The sequence below is a fragment of the Stegastes partitus genome, unplaced genomic scaffold (genome assembly GCF_000690725.1).
Source record: "Stegastes partitus isolate 25-593 unplaced genomic scaffold, Stegastes_partitus-1.0.2 Scaffold887, whole genome shotgun sequence".
Lineage (NCBI taxonomy): Eukaryota > Metazoa > Chordata > Actinopteri > Pomacentridae > Stegastes > Stegastes partitus.
The window spans coordinates 97,914-124,506 of record NW_007578618.1 but is presented as its reverse complement, the minus strand read 5'-3'; the positions used below and the strand labels follow the sequence as shown (position 1 = coordinate 124,506).

Here is a 26,593-nt window from a genome sequence, read left to right as displayed (position 1 = left end):
TTTGTTTTCATTATAACGCGTTGATTCTGTAATTATGGCAGCAACAGACAGAAAATGCCACAAAATGCTTACACACCATACACTTTAATGAAATACAACCAATTATATTTAATTGCTTAAATAAAAACAAATACTTTGCCCACCACAGGGTACTCCCAGTTTGACCAAATTTCCTTAAACTTAGACTGAAGTAGTTTTGGGTGGACCCCTTTAAACTGGCAAAGTTTCATTGAAATCGGTGAGATGGCTTGTGCCACCCCCACCTGGTCCTATCGTGGATGCACTCTTAAAATGGAAGCAGTAGATTATCTATAGAGCCACCATGTTTTCCAGTTTTGGTAACACCTGTGAGCACTTTGCTTTGCTGTACATGCTAATTCCACATTTTTACATTTCTTATAAAATAAGTAATCAAAGAAATGTAACTTTTTACTTTATTTATGACTGACAGCATTAGAAATTTGTCCCACTGCACAAAAGACATGTTTACGTTCTCTCTGCGTCTCGTCGTGTCGTTTCTACAGAGCTGCAGGACTTTTGTGTTGCAATGAAAAATGAGCACACAGTGAGTAAAAATGTGACAGGAGCAGAAAATGCCCAGAAGCAGTTTGTTCTGCTCTACTTATCACACGGTGGAACTCGATCTGTACAAGATAATGTATAATTTGCTGGCTGATCTTTGTTAGGGGTCATATATGAAATCCATACATTAATTATGTTTAACCCCGAAAAGCCTGAACCATGAAATAATTGCCAGAAATCTTTTTTTGAAACTGGAGTATTTATTGAACCTTCTGACAAATAAAAAAAAAAAAAGTAAATCAATTTGCATATATGAGATTTAATTTGTATAATTTTTGCTCCATCCATGCATGAACTATAACGCTCTATGGTGGATTATCTTTGCACTGCATGCGTCTGGTTGTATACATCAGGTTTTTCATGGGAAAAAAAATATCACACTGATGATACAGAGGTCGGGCTGCAAGGTGGCTCAGTGGGTAGCACTGTTGCCTCGCAGCAAGAAAGTCGCCGGTTCAACTCCCGGTGAGAACACCTGGGATCTTTCTGCATGGAGTTTGCATGTTCTCCCCGTGCAGCGTGGGTTCTCTCCGGGTTCTCCGGCTTCCTCCCACAGTCCAAAAACATGCTGAGGTTAATTGGTGATTCTAAATTGTCTGTAGGTGTGAATGTGTGAGTGTGCTTGGTTGTCTGTCTCTAAGTGTAGCCCTGTGATAGACTGGTGACCTGTCCAGGGTGTCCCCTGCCTTCACCCTAAGTCAGCTGGGATAGACTCCAGCCCCCCTGTGACCCTACTGAGGATTAAGCGGCGTATAGAAATGGATGGATGGATACAGAGGTCTCAAAAACTCATGTATCAAATATGATATAATTGGCTTTACAGGGTTAATTAATCAACTGATAATAATTTAAAGTAAAACATAAAATTACCAGAATCAGAAAGCACTGCTTTGATGTCCTCAATTCGTATGAAAAGCAGTAAACTAAACCCTGAATTATTCCTTTTACAATGAAACGGTGAAAAGAAATCAGTTGTTTGAATTTGAGAATTTATAAAAAAGCATTTTTCTGGTATTTACTTAAATAAATAGTCCTGGGAATATGCTCGTTCTCTTTCTTGATGAGCGATATCAAGACTAAAACCACTTTCAAGTCTGTTTGTTAATATGAAGTCACAGTCAATGGCTGATTTAGCTTAAACACTAAACACTGGGGAAGCAGCAGAACCAGTTCTATCTGAAGGTAACAAAACCTGCCTGTGAGCGCCTCTGAAGCTCACTAATTAACACATTATGTCTTATCTGCTTTAATCTGATGTCTGGAAACACACGTACAGGACGTGAGACTATTTTGAGACTTCCTTGAGTCTAATCATCTGTGAAATACTCCTTTAAATTCACACCAAAGTTATCAAGAAAATCAGCTACTTGGTAAATAATTTCAGCACTAACCCGGCATCACCTACACATAGCGGAGTTAAAGTGAGTTTTTAAACAAAACAAAAAAAAGGCAGCCCCCACCCGTCATTCTTTCCATCTCACTTTCACACAGATCTCTCTCTCAGCCATAACTTTTCTATAACAAACGGTGCAGCGCTGAGCCGAGGCACAATATGTGGGTTTATGGTTCGACTTACTTTCCGTCTTTGAAGTATGTTTTGAGGGTGTCACTGAAACTTTTGGAGTATTTCACAAACTCCTTTTTCTGGTGCTCCAGGGCCTTGGCACGCAAAACAAAAGCAAAAAAAAAAAGACAGTAATTAGAAACAATGATAAAATGCGAAACGATTACAAATGTGCGTCCGTATCCATTACTCACTCTGCGATTCTGGTACTGATATTTTTTAATGACATTATTGACTGTGTCCAGGAGCTCTTTTATGGCGCTGGCTATGTCTCTGTAAATGAAAAACAGGGGGAGAAAAAACACAGGAAATCACAAGTCAGGTGTAAAGAGTCAATATGTTGGCTTTTTGTTTTATTATTTTGTGGCACTTATCCAGGTCGTTTTCTGCTGACTAGATCCCTGCTTGTGTACGTTGCTTTGGATAAAAGCGGCTGCTAAATGAAATTGCAGAACTCTACAATATAAAGCGGGATTCATGCTTTGTATGACCTTCCTACCCCCATACCTTCCCAACATTAGATTGTTGTCTGTGTTGCCCATTACTGTACCTTTCCAAAACCGACAACCCCTACGTTCACATCCAGTTGGGCCAGCTTTATTGCTCTTTCTAACTTTCATTGATTACCAACCGATCAGGTCGCCTTAAATGTGTAAAGACCAGTGCGAAACAAAGATTGCCTCTCTGGGAAGATGGACTAAAAAATGAGTGCTATTATGCCCCTTAAAAACAATAATATACACATGTGGACAAAATTGTTGGTACCCCTCAGTTAATGAAAGAAAAACCCACAACGGTCACAGAAATAACTTGAATCTGCTAAAAGTAATAATAAATAAAAATTCTATGAAAATTAACCAATGAAAATCAGACATTGCTTTTGAACCGTGGTTCAACAGAATTATTTTAAAAAATAAACTCATGAAACAGACCTGGACAAAAATGATGGTACCCTTAACTTAATATTTTGTTGCACAACCTTTTGAGGCGATGACTGCAATCAAATGATTTCTGTAACTGTCAGTGAGACTTGTGCTCCTCTCAGCAGGTGTTCTGGTCCACTCCTCATGAGCAGACTGCTCCAGCTGTCTCAGGTTTGAAGGCTGCCTTCTCCAGACGCCATGTTTCAGCTCCATCCACAGATGTTCAATAGGACTTAGATCAGGACTCATAGAAGCCACTTCAGAACAGTCCAGTGTTTTCCTCTGAGCCATTCTTGGGTGTTTCTAGCTGTGTGTGTGTTTTGGGTCATTATCCTGTTGCCAGACCCATGACCTGCGACTGAGACCAAGCTTTCTGACGCTGGGCAGCACATTTCTCTCTAGAACACCTTGATAGTCTTGAGGTTTCATTGGACCCTGCACAGATTCACACACCCTGTGCCAGATGCAGCAAAGCAGCCCCAGAACATAACAGAACCTCCTCCATGTTCCACAGTAGGGACGGTGTTCTGTTCTTCATATGCTTCATGTTTGCGGCACTGTACTAACAAATTCTGATCTGTCAAGACGGTTTCTACAGAGACAGTTAATTCCAGTGCTTAAAATTATTTTGTGCCGTATGCTGGTCAAACATCTGCTCAAATGCAGGATAAAGACCGTGAAGATGAAACGAAACATTACCAGGCAAGAGATTAACTCCCAGATTGTATTTTAGCTCTGAATTGATGCCCCTGCTGTACAATAAAGGAGAGACTAGAACCTGAACACTGCGCCCTGTGGGACAGATTTGTTGGTAATGTGTTAACTGCTATATTTATTTCTAACCACCGTGTGCGCTTGTGTTTTAAAACAGCTTAGAGTGTGTGTGTGTGTGTGTGTGTGTGTGTGTGTGTGTGTGTGTTTGTTGCTCGCACTCACTTGATAGTTTGTAGGAAGCGTACTCTGTCATTGATCTCATCGGGGATTTTGCTGAGGATGTGTTTCAGGGCTCTGGCCTTCTCATTTAGGTCCTGGAACTCCTGCTCAGGTCGGTCAATCATGAACTCTGCGGGAAAAAAGGTGTTTGGAACATTTCCAGGGCCTCGATCATTTAGACGCTCGACACAGCCAGCGCATGCGGGCTGGTGAGGTCACAACACAGCATCATCAATCTGCGAGGCCGTCACAAAAGGCCGCAACGTCTTTGTACGTCTTTCTCTCACCTTCCACATCATCAGCTGCCATGCGCAGTAGGGATTCGGTGAAGTTGATTTGGACGTTCTTTTTCTCCAAGATCTTCATAATAATGTCCTGAGTCAGGCCAGGGTTCTCCCTCTCCGCCTGCCAAAAGAGAAGAATCGCACATGCCGGGTGAGGAGGACGAGCAAGCAACACATATACGAGGAGGAAAAAAAAAACAACTAAAGCTCAGTTTGTCTTCTCCAATAAATGCGAGAGGAGGCTTAGCTGGAGCTGCAGAGAACAAAGCCGGAACTTTATTGAATGTCAGGTGTCCGCTGTGAGCAGTTCAGATGGATGCACAAAAGCTCTCCTCCTGAATAATTCAACCTTGAATTACACCAGCCAGGAAGCAGCGGGGGCAGCAGAGAGACTAATCAGAGAGACAAGTGAACAAAAGACCCACAAATGTCATAGTAAAACAGCTGTAAGGTGATCACATCTCCCTTTGGTTTGTGTAACGACAAAGCTGCTTCTCCTTCATTAATATTTCATCGGCGCACACTGTGAACACAACCGCTCGTCTGTAGCGGTATAGAGGCAATCTATGGCCACTGTGCTTTTATTATTCCAGTGCAATCAGAGCAGTGTACAGACATTAACAGAGTCTCATCTTGTGACTATAGGCGGATATCGCTTCTAAAATCACCACACTAGTTTGAATAACGGCAACTCTGTAGTTCATTTAATGCCTGCTGAGTTCATTCATTTGAATATAAATCATGAAAACTGAGGCGGTTTGATGAACTTCATATACACCTAATACATAACCAAACACCAAATGAAATTTTAGAGGAAACATAATATTACGGATTAATTCATTTCTTTTTCACACAGGAAAAATGGTTGAGCATTCTGGAAAATATGTACAATATACAATACAATATAAGATCATACATAAATATCATCACACTCCCAACGAGACTTCACAGAATGAAACTAATGACGGATAACTTCTGCTGGAAATGTCAAACAGAGATAGGAACTTTCCTACACTGTATATGGGAATGTGCTCTAGTGGCACCATTTTGGATGAAAGTTGGACAAGTGTTAAGTAGCTGGTATGGATCAGCAATCCCTCTGACCCCTGACCTGTCTTTTAGGGGATAAATCTCAAATAGCAGGTTTCCCAAAGGGTGATTTTTCTGTCATAATGGTTGGATTTATCACAGAATTATCCAGAGACAATGCAAAACTGTTAACTGCCCCAGTTTGAGAAAGCGCAGAGACTGAGACAGCATCTTATGAATCCATGCTCAGCAGCCTTAAAGGTAACAGGGATGATGGGACCATCTCTTGGGGCCACTTTTGCACTCACAGAGAGATCAGAATTGATGAGAACTCCTTTGACTGGAGCGTCTCGACATTCTAACAGAGTGGGTTTCTAACTTCCTATGGAAGGACTTGTACGTTTATGCAAGTGTCCATCCATTATCTATACACCGCTTAATCCTCACGAGGGTCCCGGGCACTGGAGCCTATCCCAGCCAACTTAGGGTGAAGGCAGGTTCACCTGGACAGGTAACCAGTCTATCACAGGGCTACACTTAGAGACAGACAACCAAGCACACTCACATTCACGCCTACAGACAATTTAGAATCACCAATTAACCTCAACATGTTTTTGGACTGTGTGGGAGGAAGCCGGAGAACCTGGAGAGAACCCACGCTGCACGGGGAGAACATGGAGACTCCACGCAGAAAGATTCCGGTGCCCCCACCGGGACGCGAACCGGCTTATGCAAGTGTATTTTATTTATTTTTGTCATGTACATCATATGAAGGCAGTGCAAGGACTCTGGGCGGGTGGATGATGGGGCGATGTACCAGCAACTATGTTTTGTTATGTTTGTGTCAGTGGCTGTGTTTTCTGTTTTTAAAAAAATACAAAAATGCAAAAAAAAATGCAAATGCAAAATCAATTTTTTTTTAAAAATTCAATGACAAAAAAAGGATTAATTAATTTCTTTCACTTATCTATAAATAGCTTGTTGTAGCAACAAGCTAAGCAGGGCATCCCAGATGTCCGTCTCCCCAGGAACATTTTCCAGTTCCTCCTGGGGCACCCCGAGGTGTTCCAGGCCAGATGAGATATATAATCCCTCCAGCGAGCTGTGGGTCCAAACCCAGTGTCTCCTCTCGATTGGCAAAAAAAAATCAGGCACCCAGGAGACAACCTAAAGATGATCAAAGCACCTCAACTGGCTCCTTCAGCGTCAAGGTGCAGCAACTCTACCCTGAGCTTCCCACCTTATCTCTCAGGCTGAGCCCAGCGACCCTACAGAGGAAACTCATTCTGGCCACTTGTATCCCAGATCTCATTCTTTCAGTCACTATTCCGAGCCTATAACCATAAATAAGGTTTGGAACGTGGGTTGACTGGTCATTCAAAATCTTCACCTTCAGCCTGAAACAATGCCTGCATTACTGCTGACACCGCCCGTCCATCTCATGCTGCGTTTTACTGTCACTCCCCTTAAGAGGGTGTGCTTCACATCAGTCCCATTTGCTTCTTTAGAAAAAGGAGGATGTTCACACGTTTTGCAGCAAAATGCCACAGAGGGCACAAATGAGGAAGGAAGTCTGCTGCTAGCAACAAGATATCTCTGCTGAAAGCTGATTAATGATATCAATGTGCATTTTTCTTCCTTTTGTCTTTTGCACTTGAATCAATTGCAATTGAAAAAAGGGGAACAGTGCAACAAAATGTGCAATAACAAAAAAAAAAAGAGTGCTTGAAGTAAAAAGACGACAAGAGATAACAAAACCACTGGAGGAACTACAAAACCACTACAGGGGATTTATGAAGGGTTTTTTTGCAACTTGAGATGTATTTTTTCAGCTCTGGCCATCGCTTTAATCTGTTATAACAGCGCTGTACTCACTGGAGTGAGCGCTACAAATTAGCATCACAAACTAAAGTAAAAATAGGTCTAACGCAGCACCAAACATAAGCAGTCCCATTATCAGCTACACTGCTTTTTCTGGAGGTAAAACAGCCACTGAGTGCCTCCATACTGTTGCCAATGCCTCCCAGAAAATGTGCAAACAACTGCAAGCACAAAAAATCAAAAAGCTGAACTAGGAAGTGGGGATGAAGCTGTGGCAGTCTGCCATTTCAAATCAGCGGTTCGGGTTGTGACATTCATGTGCCTTTGTCAACTCTTCAATAAATCTGACTATTTTGAGGACATTTTTTTTAAAAGATAGTCTAACTGTCAGTGTTTGTTATCCCTTTTTAAACAGCAAACCCTAATGACTTTACAGAGGCAGCAAGCAGCTACTGTGTCATGCAATCATTTCATTTCTATTTCTACGACACTATGCGGTGTTGTTTTGATTTATTTCCATGAAGTCAAATTCGCATCAGGCAACATCTGGACCCATTTTTGTCATCAAGTCATCCTAAATCTGGAAGCTACTATCAATTTCAACCACAGTCGCAACCAAAATGAGCACATGATCTCTGCAGGAGTGTCCTCAAAGAAGGGATACTGGTGAGAGCGTCAGATAAAATGTAAATGCAGTTGCAGTGTTTCTGGGAATTAGATTGACGCTTCAGTTTAATTCAAAAATTACATCAGGTTGTGAGGGTCAATAAAATGCATTGATGAAACTGTTATTTTACCTTTATGAAGGCTGCTCTTAGTGTCTGAGCTGCTGACAGGTTGATCCTCTCCAGCTAAGGGAAGAAAAAAGAAAGAGCACACGTCACCGCAAAAATCTGGACATGCTGGGATCCTTATTGTGTCTACAAGCATCCGATGAGAAGTTTTAGGGGTATAAAATGCAGCTGTGTGCCAAGTTAGATATGATTATGTCAAAAAGGCAGGCACAGGTTCAGCTAGCGTCAGCTTTTTCATTTTACTTGGAAAATAACACAAACATTGGATATGAATTTCTGATCCTCCGGTTCAGCAATCCTATCATCGTCCTTTGAGGAAATAACTTATACAATATAGTAGAATTTAGTCAAGTTGCACTTTTCTTATGTATTTTTCTCACAAAAATCCATTTTTATCAGTCTAACACAAATGTAAATGATATTGTATAACATTTCGCTCCTGCTATATTAACTCTATTCCTTTAAATTCAACTTCCACATGGGTAATCTGTCAAATACATTAGGTTACATAATATTGTAGTGGGAATCAGCTTTATAGTATTTTTCCCTCCTGTGACTTAACATCATCAGGTAACTGAACAATTCACCTGTGTTACCTGACTACATTACAGACAAACTAACTTCACATCTCCCTCATGGTTGCCATGAATTGCCCTCTGCAACTTTTGTTTTCTTTGCGAGAGGTAACACAGAACCTTCTTTCGTCGACATTTGATGTTTTACCTCATTGAAAACTGGGTACATCACGGCGTACAGCGTCATGGATACCATGGAGTTTGTCTCCGCTTCATTCTTCATCTCCTCCATTGTCATCCTCCAGGGAGGAGCAGCTCTTGTTGGAACAGTGAGGAGAAAACTGCAGCTCACACACACTCACACATGCACTCACCCACTCACACTCACACACACTCTGGAACCCGCTCAAGCTCCAGAGTGACAAGAGCCTAGAGGGGGAAAAAAAAAATGAAAGAAAAGTTTCAGCTATGTTATTTGTAGACAGAGATCTATACATATCATACATTTGGTTGGTAGGAATTCACTGAACTGATCCACCTTAGAGGACCATGTATTGGCTATGATGAGACTGAATTACAATAAAAAACAATTTATTTATCAGCTACATTATAAAAGTCAATGTTTCCACTTTCAGTCACATTCACTGAGTCACAGGTGGCTGCTGAGTAGTGGCACATTAATTCCTGGTCTCTTGTTACTTTACATGAACATGGCTTTGGGGTGTTCTATGCAATGAACTGTACAGATTTTACATTGTGGAGGGCACTGGTACCCGATGGGTACCTGGCATTAGTAAACACTCCGATTGTAGGCATTGGACTTTATCAATAGCAATAGAAAATTGCTCTAAAAGGTTTGATAGTTTCGCATTAACACATGAGATGCAAACATGCATGACAGCAAATAACGAAAACACAAAGCTGCATGATCAAACCCCAAGTGTTCTACCTCCCCGGCTCATAAACAGCTTTATAATGGAGACTGTTCGCCCTCCATCGCTCCTCCAATAGTTTCCCTGCAGGTCTCCTGAGGTATCCAGAGTCACCTGGGAGTCTCATTACCCCGTCTGAACTGGCAAACATGTGGTGGTGGTGGTTGTTGTCTCTGCAAGCCTATACGGGTTATGCAAACTGAAAACACCCATGATATTGTGTCCATCACCACCTCCATCGAAGCAACACTTTCCCAGTGGCCTGCTCTGAGGACTGCAGGACTTGACTTCAGGGTGCGTGCAGAAAGCCGTGTCTAGTAACACCCAGCCCAATAGAAACTTTAACCATGGCACGGTATGGTGGTTTTGCTCTGGTTGTCTTTCCAGGTTTTACTTGCTTTCCTTATTGACTGTGTATTAAGGTGAGATTAATCCTTATCCTTGTTGACTTTTATTTGTGTGTGTTTTACATACTGTGCTAACATTAAAATGATCCCCTGTGTATGTTAACAAATAGGCTACAGTGGTTGAATTCATACTCCTTTAAAAATAGGTCATTTAAAAATGAGCTACGTCAGCTATATGTCTCAGTCCTACAACAATCTGTAGCACTATCTAGATTGGTATTTGTTGTTGTCCACTATTATATCACCTCAAGCATGCATTTGGCATTTTAGAACTGTACCTTCTTGTTCATTCTTACCTGACATACAGATAATGACATATCCACCTAGGCTGTGTAACTCAGGTATGCCGGTTAGTCAACAGGAGGAGATAACTTGTTGGTTTGTTCAACATGAAAGAGGGGAGTGGCACAGTTATCTCCTACCTGGCTGATGACAGCAAGGTTTAAATGACCACACTTAAATGCAGGACAATTTCGACATCATGAAAACAAGATGGACTTGTTGCAGGCAAGACAACACCCTCTTATTAGGGACTGTTTTGATACACTGATATCAGTATGTTTAAAAAAGGACAAAAACAGCCTGGCTAAGAAATGTTTGGTTGTGTAGCTCAGTTATTAGCTTACTAAACTGTGGGCATTTGAGGGGTTTGGCTAGCCTTTTGAAGTACGTGTACAATTCATGACCTGCTCAAGACTTTAAATATATTTTTAAAATAATCGTAACGTCCATTAGTGCTACTATTTTTCAAGCAGAGTTGCTCACACGGTGGCTGGCTAACTGGCAGGCTAAACTGACTGGTTAACTAGCTAACTGGATGCAGACAGCCCCAGGTAAGTGCTACTCGGCTAACTGGACAAGGCTAACTAAGTAGCTGATGTAGCGTTAAATGAGGTTTGCTGTTGTATTTAAGGTAACGGTCTATCAAAATTCACTATCAGAACAATAAGTGGCTGGGTAAAGAGGCATATTTATCGCGGTTTAGACGTAAAGATATCCACTTGAGGCCTGTGGCCGAGCGAATCGATGGTAGCGAACTGCTAGCAGTGAACAGCGTAGCTTACGCGCTAGCTCCACTAAATTGTGGATTTGTATTTGCCGTTGAGCTAAAACACGTCAACGGACCGCTTTAGGACAGGTGTGTGAGTTAGCGTACGAGTGTCAAGTGTGTACTGGTATCTACCTTTGGTCTGACTTCTTAAACGGACTGGTTACGCCGTCGATCGCCTTTTAGCTGCTGTGTTTTCTTTACAACTTAAGGCGGAAGTTTTTTAGGACTGGCCCGAGCGACATCTTCCGGACCGTTGCTACGTAAACACACAGCAGCCAATCAGAGAGCGGCTGGATGGAGCGACAGAGACGTCACAATGGATTTCTGTTGAAGCATTTTTGGGTTCGTTTGTGGAAGTTTTTACAAATAACACACCACAGTTTTATTTGACTGATATAAGTAGGCTTTATGCAATGTTTAAAAATCTGTTCATAGGATAAAGATAAGAAATCTGATCACTGCAAGAGTTCTTAAATCTTTTGTTTCTTTTTATATATTTATCCTTTTTTATCTTTATATGTAACTGAGCAATTTTGCACTTTATCTTGTTTTGAGCAGTTTTGCACTTTATTTTGTTTTTTACTTGCACTGAAAATAGGAGAAGCTCTCCAGTCTGTATAATGACAATAAAGGACATTAATTCATTCATTCATTCATTCATTCATTCATTCATTCATTCATTCATCACTGGATAAAGCCATCATGCTGACAAACTACCATCAATAATTTTTACAGAGGGAATTTGGAATATTTCTTTTCATCACTCCATAAATCAGAAAATACTGTCAAGAGCCATAAAAAAATATCTTGGCCATGTTTTTAGGAATAAAATGTTCTCTGAATTAGGCCATAATGAATACATAAACCCCAAAATAAATAAATAAATAAATAAAAACAATTTAGATAGTCTTCATATGTATGGATAAAAAATAAAACAATACCAGAGTATTGCAATATTCCTTAAAATTAACAAATCAAACTGCCATTTTGTTCCAGTGTGGGGATCTCAGTAAACACTTTACAAATGTTTACTCCATTCAAATTTCTGGCTTAGGTACTGAGGTAATGCACAGAAATAGCTAAGAAAACTCAGTGACAAAATATTGCCGCAGGGAGAAAACGTTATTTTTAGTCCAATCAAGATGCGCACCTCCTTTGCAACTAATGACTATATGTCCATATCTTCTCCTTACATTCTAAGCATATCAAAGGGTCAAGGGTCTGATCGGTTATCTTATTTTGAAGGAATGCAGAGGTCATCTTACAGGCTGCCTGTGGAGCTGTCTGGATTGTGTCACTATGATGGGTCAGAGGAGTGCTGGCTCCGGCTGGATGAAGCCCTCACGGAGTACAAGCAGCAACATGGTCAACAGATCCATCACAGGAGATGGAATCCTCTCTGTTTTTCATTAGGGGAAAAGGCAGGGAGCATATGGTTACACCAAAAAGTCCTTCTGCCAAACAGCTTACAGAATATGAGGGGACTAGTGTGATATATCAATAAGTTATATTCAGAATTCTTTTTTCCTGAAAGATTGTCATCATCTCTGTTTGTGAAACACCTTCCTAAACCTTTTGTTGACTCAAGGACAGGACAATTAGTGATTACAGGTGTGCTGTAGGTGGTGTCTTTGTTGATGAAATGTTTATTCAAAGCTCTTGTTGGTCCACTTCTTACTCTCAGTTTACAGTTTAAAGTAAAAAGTTATGTTCAAATATGCGACTGAGGGAATATATTTAAAAATGCTCTAATTTACAATCATTTCCAGACTAGAAATCTGCACATTAGATAAATTTAAATACATTTTTGCCATGTTTTTAGGGATGAAATGTTCTATAAATCAGGCTGTTGCTGGTATATAATTATATATCTGAAAAACTTTCAGAATTTAGATGAGAATAAAATTGGAAAGTTTGGCGTGCGTAAATGCTACTGAAGTGGAGATTTCAGGCTCAGAGAAGGAGACAAAACTCATTTTGAGAAAATGGCCTTTAAAGATAAAACTAAAAAGAAAAATGTAACTGTTAAAAATGACTTTATTAAAAAAAAAAACACAGGCCCCACAGTCGGAACTCACTGCAGTAAAAGTCGGCACAATTTCATTACTGAGATTCGAATCTATTATTTTTTAATTGCCTCGTATTTTCACTTTTTATTTTTTTTGATGACTCCGTTCTGCTCTGCATGGAGGAAGCCGGTGTAGCATAAATTTCTGGAGAGGTGTTCTGCTATTCTTCAGACACATTTTCTTTTTCAGCTGCTAATTGCTGGAGGGGATGTGTTGCTCGGACTTGTTCTTTAAAATACCCCAAAGATGTTCTGTTGGATTCAGGTCAGATGACAAACTTGGTCAGGTTATACTTTTCACATTTACATTTTTACAAACTCTATTTTTAGCAGTGTCATCTTTATCACTCTGAAACTTTCCTCTTCTGCCAATCTTCTGCAGACTGGGAGTCATCTTGTCTGTCAGTATTTTGGTATTCATCTACAAATGTCATCTCCCCAACACTTTTATTTACTCATGCAGCCCTATATTATCACACTACTACCGCCAGACCTCACTATCAGGACCATGCATTCACTGTGGTAGTCCTGATGAGGTTCACATCATACATGAAATTATCTTGGTCTCATCTGACCAAAGAATATGCTCCCAGTATTCATCAGGCTTATTTTCATGTTCGTCAGCAAAGTTTAATTTTGCAGTTTTGTGCCAAAGAGCAAGCAAGAGTGCTTTTCTTCGTCGTCATCCATAGAGGTTGCAGTTAAACAATGTGTTTCATATTATCTGCGCTGTCAGAAAAACTCTGATTTCCACTGATAACCTCTGTTAAATCTGAAGTACTCTGTGTTTTAGAGCTACATTGTGCAAACAGCTCATTGTCTGTTGCGTCATTTTTGGAGGATGGAGACTGTGGCACAGAGTAGCGGTACGGTGGCTCATCCTATACCTTCCTGTTACACTGATTTTTAGTTAGTCACTGATCATCTTGCATCCTTTTCTACCTTTGTGAAGCCTCTAAATCAGATTTTTCAGTTCCTCTGGTAATCATTTTCCATGTGGAGCCATGATGCAGACATAAATATAAACACATTATGTAAGTAAGAAAATTCTGGTGTGTACAGTTGCTTTTATAACCATGTTCATGCAGTTAGGCTAATTAGAAATCACAGGCGTACTCAGTTTTGTCTCAGTGATCACTGGAAGGTTCCTGTTACTGTTTACTTTTGCTTCACTGGGTTTCTACTTTGTAGTCTTTCTAAAGCGCTTGTTTTTGATGGTGCATAAGAGGAAATACTCTAAATGTCAACTTAAGATATAAAGCAGTGACTGAGCGGTGAGACAGTGTGCAATCATTTGATGTTTAATCCACAGTTTTGTCTCCACTAGTCTAAAATTGAGAGAAACATCCACTAGGGGGCATAACAGGGATCAACTGTTGCTAGTAAATGCAAGATTTTTTTCCTCCTTTTTAAAAAAAACGAAAATGTTAAATTCCAAGATTCAAAGTTGGATCTACAAAAAAACTTGCTTTAAAACTTTATGCATGATGTAAACATCAGGGTTCATTTTGCTAACGAGAATTACAACTTATAGATTTGTTGCTCTCCTTGACAGCTTTTTGAAATGATGAAATTGAAAACAAAAAAAAATCTGTATGTATTTTGCCAGTATCCATGACACTAACCATCGAATTGCAGCACAAATTCATGTCTGTTCAAATTTTTTTTTCTCCCACTAGTCTAAAACAACAGAAAAGAAAAGAAAGCAAAGCATCTCAAAATCTCAAAATTACGGAGCCCCAGAAGGGACATGGAGAAAGAAAAAAGACAGGGAGAGCACAAAAGAAAAGAGGAAGTTTCTTTTGCAAGATCTCACAAAACTTTCTCGGGCTCTCACAATAACTTTTGCGAGATCTCACAAAACTACAGGTGTACTTCTGGGTCTTTTTGTCAGTATGGAGAAATGACAGTGGAGGACATTCAGCTCTGGATGTGATCAGATGAGATGTCTCATTAGTTATTGCGAGATCCTGAGAAAGTTTTGCAAGATCCTGATTTCGCAATAACTTTTGAAAGATCTCGCAAAAGATGCCTCTATTATTTTTTTTTTCCTCTCCCTGTTTTTTTTTTCTTCTTTCTCCATGTCCCTTCTGGGGCTCCGTACAAAACTGACAAGAGTTTGAAAAATAATATTTTTGCATGCAGTGCTTCACCTCAAACTGCAATCATACAGTCGTCCTCAAATGTATTAATACCCTCCCATTAAAGAAGGAAAAACACAGCTGTCAGTGAAATAAATTAAAATTAACAAAAGTAATAAAAAAAAAAAAAGAAAATCATGACATTGCTTTTGAATTGTAGTTCAACAGAAATATTTTTTTAAAAATCAAATTAAAAAAAAAAAAGCCTGATGGGACCCATAACCTAATATTTTGTTGAACAACCCTTTGAGCCAATCACTGCAATCAAGTGTTTTCTGTAACTGTCAGTCAGACTTCTGCTCCTGTTGACAGCTATTTTGATTTTAGCCCACTGCTCATCAGCAAAGTGCTCTAATTTGTCCAGGACAGTTTGTTTTTTTAAATTATTCTTTAAACCACAATTCAAAAGCAACGTCTTATTTCACTAAATTATAATTTATCAAATTTTTATTTATTATTACTTTTTTCAGTTTCTATTGTGAATTTTGCCTTTTCTTTAATGAAATATATTTGAGGACGACTGTAGGTGACTACATGAAGATGAATGAAAAGCAACAACATCCTTTATTTTAATTGAGCTGTCATTCTTCTGCCTCCCACTATGCTGGAAAACACCAGAGGCAGCCCGATCACCTCAGATCCACGAGGAACTTGGTGTCATCTCACCAGAACTCTGCAGAGCGGAACATTTGGCTCAGAGGACACCTGGGTGGAAAGAGGCGCTGTCATTCGCTGCTGTTGCCACGCGGCTGGCAAACCTCTCCATCCTCGCGCGTTACATAAGAGCTGCTGGACGGAGCTGATTGGCTCAGAGGGTCCGTCCAGCCACCGAGGATAATCATCCGAGCACAGGAGCCCTCCCGGCCGGCACTTTTACAACCAACAGGACGGCACATTTTCAACCATTCACACGAAGATCTGTCGAAAACTGTCTCCTCAGAAGTGACTGATTCAAGGTGAGCCAGTTTCCGGGTTTTAGCGTTTTAGCGTTCGAGCGAAATTTACGCATGAACTCGTCTGATTGTTAGTTTTTTAAAGCCAAAATAAGTCTGTCAGGAATTGGTTAGAAAATGTAACAGCTGATTGGAAATGAAAGACAGAGAAATGGGTCGTCTTTATTTTTATTTTTTTAAACACAGAATGACTTCATTGAAACATGACGTGTTGAGGAAGTGCAGAATTACCCACAGTGCAGCTGTCCACAGGATGAATGGTGTGCTGTCTCCCTCCTGTTTGTTTGTAGACTCTGCTGCCATGTCTGTGAGCATCCACATCAACAGCCCTCATGTCAAGTACACAGACAGCCACATTGAGGCTAAATACTCCTACCAGAGCACATCGGTGCACAGAGATGGGAACAAACTCACGGTAAGTTCTGTTGGTGTGGGAGGGTTTACATGCAGGACAGAACATGTACCAAGTGTGGTGAAATTCAATTGAAAAGGTGCTGTGGTGCTGCAAATCTGAAAGCGCATTCTGCAGGATGTTGTGAAGCAAAGTCAATTATTTATTCATTATTTGTTGCTTTTCAATTCAGTTCCTCTCTTGTTTTTATTTTTATTTTTATTTCTTTGTAATATCTGGCATAAGAATTTCTTTCAGGAAATAATGAAATTCTATCTTCACCCTGTTCAGGACCCCGGGCCATTTGGTTTAGTTGACATTTATTGTTTTTTGTTTTTTTTTTTGAAGACTTTTTAAAAATATAAAAAGAGGGACATTCGTCATGCGTTTGGAACCAAAAATATGTCAACTTATCAAAAAAATTATTTAATATAGTATAAAAGTCTGTAATGAATACAAACTAATATTTTCTTTCTTGGGGTCCAATGAACCCTGAAAGACCTTCTGTGTCTGGCAACATGAAAGTCCTGAATAAAGTTATTTCAAAAACATCACGCTGCAACTTTTTCAGCTGCTTGATTCAAAAAGAAAACTCACGTTTGTCATTTTGAAAAGATGACTGTCTGAAACTTAGATTTGCCCCCAATGTAGCATCTTTAACAGTAATCTGAGGGCAGTGCTGTAAATTAATCAGTTTTATTGTTAAGTCTGACCTAAAACCACCAGCGCTTTAATTGAACTTGTCTCTAATTTTATTCAACTAATTGTAATTCATTGTTTTTCTGTTATTGTGTACCTTGTTTTTTTTGGTTTGTTTTTTTGTTTACATTTTTTTACATGTTTTATTTTTCATACATTTTGTCTTTCTCTCCTTTTTTTTTTTTTTGTTGCTGTTTTGGTCAGTCAGTTTTATTTATTCTGTAAAATTTGTGGTCTTTCTTTAACTTGTCTACTTTTTCTCTTTATTGTATTTTTTATTCCGAATAATCAGTTTCATTCTAATGTATTAATATATATATATAATATAATAAATAAAAAAATAAAAATATAATATCTAAATATAATTGAATTTCCCTTCTGGGATAAATAAAGTATTTTTTATTTCATTCATTTCATTTCATGTAAGTGACTCAATTTTTAGACATAAAAGAACATAATTTCCTCTGATTTTAGGGTTTTTAGACGCACGTGCTTGAAATCATCGCCATCATTTTTATTTGATTTTTTTCAGTGGAAAAGAAACGCAAAACCATTCCCACTAAATCGCCACTCAGATCTTGGACTGCAACTAAGTAATTATAGTTTTTAATCTGTCGGTTAGTTTCCTGATTAATTGATCAGTTGTTTTTTTTCCCAAAAGCCGAGATGACGTCCTCAAATGTCTTGTTTTGTCAATAATCCAAAGATATTCACTTTACTGTAGAAACCAGAAAATGCTCACATTGAAGAAGCTGGAATTAGAGAATCTTGTCTTTTTTTCTTGAAAAAAATACTCATCTATCAAAACAGCTGGCAACCAAATGTAATAGTTGACAGCTAACTGGTTAAGTGTTGCAGCTCTCTTCATTCATTTGAAGTCGTAACGGCTCATGGAATAACCGCAGTATGATTCTGTCTGCGTACCTGTGAGCTTTATATGAATGTGTGCTCTACATGCATCCGTATGTGTCATCTGTTCAGTCTCCCACTAACCCGACACTGTGTGGAATACAGGTGACGCCGCACACCACTGAGATGACATTTCGCACAGAGCGGCAGGTGCCCCGGCTGGGTGTGATGCTGGCGGGTTGGGGAGGCAACAATGGGACCACAGTCACAGCAGCTGTAATAGCCAACAAGCTGGGTCTCACCTGGAAGACCAAAACCGGAGAGAAGGTGGGTGGAGGAAGTCAAACATGCCACGTACAGACGACATGGGCTGCTAGTGTGGACGAACAGCCTTGTGATATTTGAGATGAGGAGTCCACATAAGGATGACACAATGTAGAAGCACAAGACATGATGTTTACTCTATTTCAAGCAACGTCTCTGTATTCTCTCGATATAGATGTGAACCATGTGCTACCTAGAGGCCGTAAAAAGCGAAAAATCTGCTGATTTTCTTGGAAAATGGCCTCCATTTATATAAAGCGCTTCATAGTTAAGTCGCTATAGCATGTAAAATTGCTCTTTTTCCAAAAAAAAAGTGCCATTTATGAGGAAAATAGCTCCAGAGAGTGGATGAACTTTTTATAACCACGCTATTATGGGATGTGAAAACCTGAGGGTGCCACTAGGGAGCTAATGGAGAAGCTTTTGTCCTATTTTATAAATATAGCCTACTGTATGTCCCCAGATGCAGTGCTAGAGACTCATTACAAGCTGGTTACGCTGACGTGTTCAGCCGAGCGTTCAGAGCTTAACTTACTCAGGTCTCGGGGATTTCCCCTTATATGGGCAGACGGTTTTTTTAAACCTCCGTGAGCTGGTTCCTGTTATTTCCATTTTGGCGAGTTTACTCTGGCTCGTGTGATTTAATATACTTTGGGATGCACCTTAAAGCCACAGCGTCTTCCTTTTTCTTTCTCTTCTTTAGAAAGCAAACTACTACGGCTCCCTCCTGCAGGCGTCTACCGTTTGCGTGGGATCGGGGCTGGAGGGCGAAGTCAACGTGCCCTTCCGTGACCTCCTGCCAATGGTGCACCCTAATGATATTGTCTTTGACGGTAGGAACATCTCACCAGAGCCAGCTTAAGGCTCTACATGTGAGAGTGAGGGCAAGTGAGGTGTAAAAAAGAGCCCTGCATAAAGGTTAGAGATGTGCAGTCTTTTCCAGTCTGTAGACCTTTAACAGGCAGGCCATTTATAATGCCAATTATAAGATGAAATGGGTGATTCACTTATTAAGCTTTTGCCCTTTTAGTCCTGGGAAATGATTGACACCTGAAGGAGCACATTTTTTATTAATTTGGACCCGTTTCTGTGTGTTGTTTTTTTTTTTTTAGGTTGGGATATCTCCGCCATGGATCTGGGCAGCGCGATGGAGCGAGCTGAGGTGCTCGACTGGTCACTACAGGAGCAGCTGCGACCGCACATGAGCTGCCTGAAACCCAGACTGTCCATCTACATCCCAGAATTCATCGCTGCAAACCAGGAGAGCCGGGCAGACAACGTCCTCACCGGGACCATGGCGGAGCAGGTAATAAAAATGTCGACTCCGCTTTCATTTGTTCCAATTTCGTGTTGCAGTTTGACCTAAAGCGTAAACGTAATCGTCCAGGTGGAGCAGATCAGAGCGGACATAAGGGATTTCCGTCAGTCCAGCGGCGTGGACAAAGTCATCGTTTTGTGGACCGCCAACACTGAGCGCTTCTGCGATATCATACCAGGAGTCAATGACACCGCCAAGAACCTGCTGGCTGCCATCCAGGTGAGGGCAGACGAAGCAAAACAAGAGTTTTTTGGTCCTGAAGCTGGTTTCAGGAGAAATCTCAAAAATGGAAGAGGAGTAAATATTTAACTGTCCTTGAACCAGCCTAAATTGTGTTGATGGCTGGTAGTCGTCATGAATCACCCGTTCAACTTTAATTTCTTCGTAGTGCTGGAGACCAAACAGTAATCCTCCATTACATTTAGTGATTAATAAAGCTTAGAGGATGAAAAGATTAGCTCTTCTAACACGCGCTGTGGATTTGTAAATGAAATGCCTTAATGAGTCTGAAGCAGTCAGCAATTCCTTTTTATATCAGATCAGGGAAAGAAAATTATGGTTTGTCCCTCTTGGGTAAGTTTTTTTTTTTTTTTATTTTATCTCCTGCCTTGAGCATGCTTGTACTGCTGTCAGCAATGATAATAGTCCATTTCACAGACTTATGATCCTCAGCAAATAGCTCAATTTAGGATAGGCATGAAGTCGACAATAGAGTTGCGCCGCTGAGATGATGTAAAGAGGGTCTCGAGGGGGGGAAATGTAGTCTTGTGAGTCAAGCTCTCCTCCTTAGCGTGAGATGATGATTCACTCAGCGGCAGCCATCATCGCTTTGTTTGTTCTCGCAGGTCGGAGCAGAGGTTTCTCCCTCCACTCTGTTTGCAGTGGCCAGCATACTGGAGGGCTGCGCCTACATCAATGGCTCCCCGCAGAACACTTTCGTCCCGGGCGCCATCGAGCTCGCCATGCAGAGAGGAGTGTTCATCGGTGGTGACGACTTCAAGTCCGGGCAGACTAAGATCAAGTCGGTGCTGGTGGACTTTCTGGTCAGCGCAGGGATCAAGGTACGAGACAGAACGGGTGGATAGGATGAAGCAGGATAATGGAGACTAAGCCCCTAGTCTGAGAGGTGATCTTATATTTGTGTTCAGGAGGGAAATAAACACAAATATTAAACAGCATCAAGTACAATTTAAGATGGCAAACATCCAACTTGTGGATCTGTAACTGCATAAGCCATGAAAGACAAAAAAAGAGCCTGTAATAAATAAGCTCAAATAAAAGAAATGTTCAATGTTGAAAATTATACATAAGAGTATATGTAACATTCTAAATAGTTAAATCAGATATAATAGCTTTAACTGATCAAAAATATTACAAAACAAGTAAACAGACGAAAAAAATCACACTGGACTGAGCAGGATAATGGAACCAAAAATGGGAAAATAAGATTATTAATTAGCATCAGGCTTATCTTTAGGATACTAATTGTCCCATTAGTCAGCAAACTAATAACTACTACAGACCAATTTCCTAGAACAGTACTTCCACATACCCAAACCAGACATAATGCCAAAGCACCATGTTTGTATCATACAGTGCTCAAAACTGCTGGTTAAATTATCAAACATACACCTTCTATGTCCACAACCTGAGGAAACTAACCTAAAAATAGACCAAGACTGATCACAGAACAATTCTAGGATTGCTCTGTCTTCTATAAAACGATCTAACAGCATCCTCTTCACTATGATAAACAGTGTTAAATAAGATGTAGTTTAAAATTTGTCAGTAGAACTGACTTATTCTCATTCTCATAGTGTCAAATAGTGCTTTTCTCAACCAAAGTGTTGTGTTCACTTGCTGGTTTCAAAGATTTAGGCACAAAAACTACTCGGTCAAGTTTAGAAAGAAAGGTCTTTATGTGAGGTAACATACACCTTTTCACAACATTAATCAGACCAACTTGCCTGAAGAGGAGTGGTAGTGATGGCATTGGCAGAGAAGATGTGGCTACGGACTGGAATGTTCATGGAGTTTTATCAGTTTATTAGACCACCGTGTATGTTAAAAAATAACTCACCCATTGCATTCAAATGTGACAAAGCAGCTGTATATGATGGTTTAGGAGTGAGAAAGGGCTCCAAGAACACTTTGAAACATGATGGATGGGATCAGACCAATGGATCCGGAAGCTCTACGACTATTTTACATTTGAAGGCATAATTAATAACATTATTTGTCCTGTTGATACAGCAACAGTCCTATCCGTCTGTATTACTTCATCTTCTCAGCAGTGACAGTTTAATAATCCAGAGGGTAAAGGAGGTTTTTGAACAGAAACCTTAAAGAGAAGTCAAGTTACTTATTTCTGAAGCTCCAAGGATCACCATGACCTGGATGAATGTACACAGAAGTTTTGATAAGTTTCTCTGCCTTTTGACAGCCGACCTCCATCGTCAGCTACAATCACCTCGGCAACAACGACGGGAAAAACCTGTCGGCGCCGCAGCAGTTCCGCTCCAAAGAGATCTCCAAGAGCAACGTGGTGGATGACATGGTCCAGTCCAACCCCATACTGTACCAGCCTGGAGAGAAACCTGACCACTGTGTGAGTGAGAGACACCTAAAGAGCTTACAGAAAACAAAGCTGATCAGACGTATTAACTGTGTCTGTTTTGATTCCAGGTGGTTATTAAGTACGTCCCCTACGTGGGAGACAGCAAGCGCGCCATGGATGAGTACACTTCTGAAATAATGATGGGAGGGATCAATACGATCGCGCTGCACAACACCTGTGAGGTCAGCATCACTTCATCTATTTCTGTCAACAATATCAGAAACCACAGTAATAGAGCAGTTGTCTTGGAGTCTGAGCTGCTAATTGCTGGCTAAATATAACATTCAGAGCTTTTTGTCTTCTTCTGACAGTAGCTGGAGAGGAGGAAGGCTCAGGAATGCTGGAGTTAATCCTCCTTAACAAGCCTTAGAGCTAATTCAAACAGACTCATGCAGGTCACTGACGGCTGTAACCCACCAACGTTCCTACGTAAAGACATACTAATAATATTAGCATCAAATTAAGGGAATTTAAGATTAATTTATGAGCATTCACAACTAAACAAATTGCTTTTTTAATCCTGTCAGTATTGTTTTTTATTTTTTTTTAACAGACCTTAAGCTGCTTTGTCTTAAATTTGAATATGTTCAACTTTGGCACCCTCCAGTGGTAAAACAATTAATTTTGCATTGCATGAATGGGTGACTGCACCAATCTACACCATAATCCTCCCATTTAGTTTCAAACAAAAACCTAAGGAATCAAAATAATCTTAAATCATTCTCAGAAATTCAACGTGCAGTTTATCGGAAAGATAATCCACTGATTTAGTGCTTTTGGAGTCTCTGCATTTACTTTTCTTGCAGTTAATTACTGAGTGTGCAGTGAGATTAAACAATTCAAATGTTTGAATCTTATCACTTGTACATTGATCCAATAGTAATAAGCAACATAACCGAATTTTACCTGCATCGATGTCGCTGACATTAAAGCTAGCATGTGCACAGTTTTGAACAATTTGGACTCCTAGTGGTAGCATTAAAAAAGAAACTCTGCAAGGGATGCTGTTGTGCCAGGTGCATTGCCATTCTATTCTATAAACCATTACCACTCTGTGGCTCAGGTGGTAGAGCGGGTTGTCCTCTAATTGCAAAGTTGGCGGTTCGATCCCCCGCCCCTCCACAGTCGAAGTGTCCTTGGGCAACCCGAAGTTGCTCCCAATGGCAGGCAGCACCTTGTATGGCAGCTCTGTCGCCATTGGTGTGTGAATGTGTGTGTGAATGTGTGTGAATGGGTGAATGAGAAACATTGTAAAGCGCTTTGAGTGCCGCAAAGGTAGAAAAGCGCTATATAAGTGCAGACCATTTACCATCTCTTTTTTTCTTTGCAACAGGACTCTCTACTCGCTAGTCCGATCATTCTGGACCTGGTGATGCTGACGGAGCTTTGTCAGCGTATCACTGTCCAGCCTCAGGGGGAGGAAGACTTCCAGTCCTTCCACAGCGTCTTAGCGCTGCTCTCCTTCCTCTGCAAAGCCCCTCTGGTCCCATCAGGGACCCCGGTCGTCAATGCCTTCTTCCGCCAGAGGGCCTGCATAGAAAACATCATGAGGTGCGGCTCAGTTTTAGGGCTCGGGAAATTCCCCGAAAGCTTGCACTGTTCATTCAGCAGAGGAATTCTGCTGTTCGGAAATCCTTTTAGTGTGTATTCTATACATCTAGGTGTGAAATTCTGTGCTTTCATGTCGTCTCCCTCCTTTTTCAGAGCGTGCCTTGGCCTTCCTCCTCAGAACCACATGCTGCTGGAGCACAAGCTGCAGAGAAACTTCCTGCCTCCACACCCGACCTCCACCAACGGCGATGTGGTTTCTCTGAAAAAAGCCGCTCTCACCAACGGGAGCCATATACCTCTAACGAATGGCATATACGCACATATGGATGATGCAGCGCGCGCACTATGACCGCAAATGAAACACTGCAGCCCAAAAACACACTGAAACAACGTATGACCATGTTTAATAAGAACAAAGGCCCCTTACCAATTAAGCTGTTGTTACAAAAACACACTATAGAAGCCTGCAGTATGTGGAGCCCATAGACTACAACCATCTGTGGCTCCATAATACTTACAACATTTTTCGAGGCGAGCAGTTTTGCTCAAATACATTTCACAGTTTGTAGTGCAGTTATGTATTAATGTGTTTTCAATATTTTGCACTAAACGTTGTTTAGTGTTTTCACTTTTTATTTAATATGTTTCTAGGGTTTAGTGCAGATGTGAAGCACAGCTGTACAGGGTACTGTATGTATCTTCTGAAATAGGTTCATATGTTTTACAAGCAAATGTGGCACTGAATGGATCTGATAACTGCTGTATCTGTTGTCTGAATGTGCAGCACATGAGGCACCTTTCTTTCTGTGTTACTGTTGTGTTAATATGTATTGCTGCTTTTTTGTTTTTTTTGGAGGCATACACGTGTTTTTGTGAGACCTGGGCTATTTATATACTATAAACATGTAAATGTTGTTTGAACTTAACATGTTTGCGACCTTCATTTCTCATTGTGATTGTCTTTCTGACTGAGTCGTCCATCAGATGAAACTATTCTTCTGAACAGTGCAAAGCTGTGTCCATGATAGACAAGAACACTTGAAACAAATGTCAGTTAATCAATAAGAGATAGAGGTCTCTCACCCAGTCTTGCCCAGTATTGGCTGGGGTAGAATCTTTTGCAGAATATAAAAGGTGCAGCTGATGGATGCATGAATGTTCCTCTGACAGGAGCTTTAACTGGATCTCTGGTCCGGCTGGTTTCTGCATGCTTTATTTATGTAGGTAAGTTCTTGTCCAGCTGCTTGTGTTTATTATAATGTTTAACACTGAAGAAATTTAGCTTCTTTATGTTGTATGTGCACCGATATTAAACACTTGAAATTGTGCCCAGCCTTAAAACACACATGGACCCATTAGTGCCACGATTAAAGGTGGAGAAGGTCTACGGAATACGCCATTGGACCACTCAGACAGGTGACAGCAAGCCGCCGCCCTGAAACTTCAGGTTTGCTGTTTAGCGTCTGGTTAGTAATCTACATAAAATGTCTTTTATTTAAATTTTTGTGTTTATTCCATATTATTAAACTGATGTGATTTGGGGACAGGTAGTAGTTTTGCATATGTAAAATCATATCTCTGTGGACACCCTCATTCAACAAATGTAAATGCAACATGCAAACAGCCTTCTTCTGTGACTCAGAGGAAACAATCTCATGTCTATTGTTCTGGTTGCAAAAGGTTTTTGAGATGTTCAACTGGTGACAAATTCCGAGTTAATCCACATCCTCGTCAGGTGTGACATTAAGGACAATGATCAGATAACGTGACCAGTACAGAGACTCCCTTAACCAGTGACAATAAATCACCACCTTAACATGCAGCTTTATTCAGATCATGAGAACAGGCTGTTGACATGCTGGTTGTTTCCATTTCAGTCCTGGCCGTAGCCAGACGCTTAGCCAGCACCAACAACCCCATAAACTCTACGTGTCGCAGATATGTGGTATTACATGATGCAAGTGGTGAACAGATTTATGACTGACTTCTGATTTCTGCTCTTTGACACCACTCTACATCTGCACATTATCATTCCCAATACAGTGTAGACTTGGATGCTCAGTGAAATCCATTTTGTTGTGGAGATGACGTGTGTTAGAACAAACAAATGATTGAATTTAATAAAATATAACATGCTGCTTTTATATTTTTGGTCAGCATGCACATATGTCCATCCATCCATCCATCCATCCATCCATCCATTATCTATACACCGCTTAATCCTCATTAGGGTCATGGGGGGCTGGAGTCTATCCCAGCTGACTCAGGGTGAAGGCAGGGGACACCCTGGACAGGTAACCAGTCTATCACAGGGCTACACTTAGAAACAGACAACCAAGCACACTCATATTCACACCTACGGACAATCTAGAATCACCAATTAACCTCAACATGTTTTTGGACTGTGTGGGAGGAACCCGGAGAACCTGGAGAGAACCCACGCTGCACGGGGAGAACATGGAGACTCCACGCAGAAAAATTCCGGTGCGACACAAACCGGAGACCGTCTAGCTGCAAGGCAACAGTGCTACCAACTGCGACACCTTGCAGCCCTGCACATATGCCATAAATAAATAAATAAATAAATAAATAAATCTGTATTTGGAAAAACAAATATTAAGAAGTCTGTCATAATTACATGTAAATATTGATGTTTAGACAAAACCGTAAATCATTAAAATTATGAGACGAAAAGTCACAATTTTGAAATAAGAGCTCAACATGATGAATTTATTTTACAAGAATGTCATAATGACATGGAGGTCAGTGATGGCCAGCTGTTCTTTATTGTTGTTGTTGTTGTTTTTTCATTTTCGTTTATTTGCTTAGCAAAGCTCCCAGACTTTT

At 40.5% G+C, this 26,593-nt stretch overlaps 2 protein-coding genes across 2 annotated transcripts in view; one reads left to right on the top strand and one right to left on the bottom strand.

Annotated features, from left to right (window-relative positions):
* LOC103365874 (programmed cell death protein 10) overlaps positions 1-11,072 on the bottom strand; it is a 13,437-nt gene extending 2,365 nt beyond the window's left edge. The window contains exons 1-7 of the mRNA XM_008293429.1: positions 10,968-11,072; positions 8,654-8,874; positions 7,934-7,987; positions 4,290-4,407; positions 4,006-4,132; positions 2,341-2,419; positions 2,159-2,241 (exon numbers count right to left, since the gene is read on the bottom strand). Of these exons, the coding sequence (XP_008291651.1) occupies positions 2,159-2,241; positions 2,341-2,419; positions 4,006-4,132; positions 4,290-4,407; positions 7,934-7,987; positions 8,654-8,743 (551 nt within the window). The 5' untranslated portion in view covers positions 8,744-8,874; positions 10,968-11,072. The remainder of the gene's footprint in view (positions 1-2,158; positions 2,242-2,340; positions 2,420-4,005; positions 4,133-4,289; positions 4,408-7,933; positions 7,988-8,653; positions 8,875-10,967) is intronic.
* Positions 11,073-15,849: 4,777 nt separating this feature from the next.
* LOC103365873 (inositol-3-phosphate synthase 1-A) lies at positions 15,850-24,674 on the top strand. The gene is made up of 11 exons (XM_008293427.1): positions 15,850-16,000; positions 16,288-16,412; positions 18,102-18,263; positions 18,964-19,093; positions 19,373-19,566; positions 19,648-19,797; positions 20,424-20,639; positions 22,022-22,186; positions 22,264-22,377; positions 23,529-23,746; positions 23,900-24,674. The coding sequence occupies exons 2-11, from the start codon at positions 16,299-16,301 to the stop codon at positions 24,093-24,095; spliced, it is 1,659 nt and encodes a 552-aa protein (XP_008291649.1). The 5' UTR covers positions 15,850-16,000; positions 16,288-16,298; the 3' UTR covers positions 24,096-24,674.
* Positions 24,675-26,593: the final 1,919 nt, after the last annotated feature.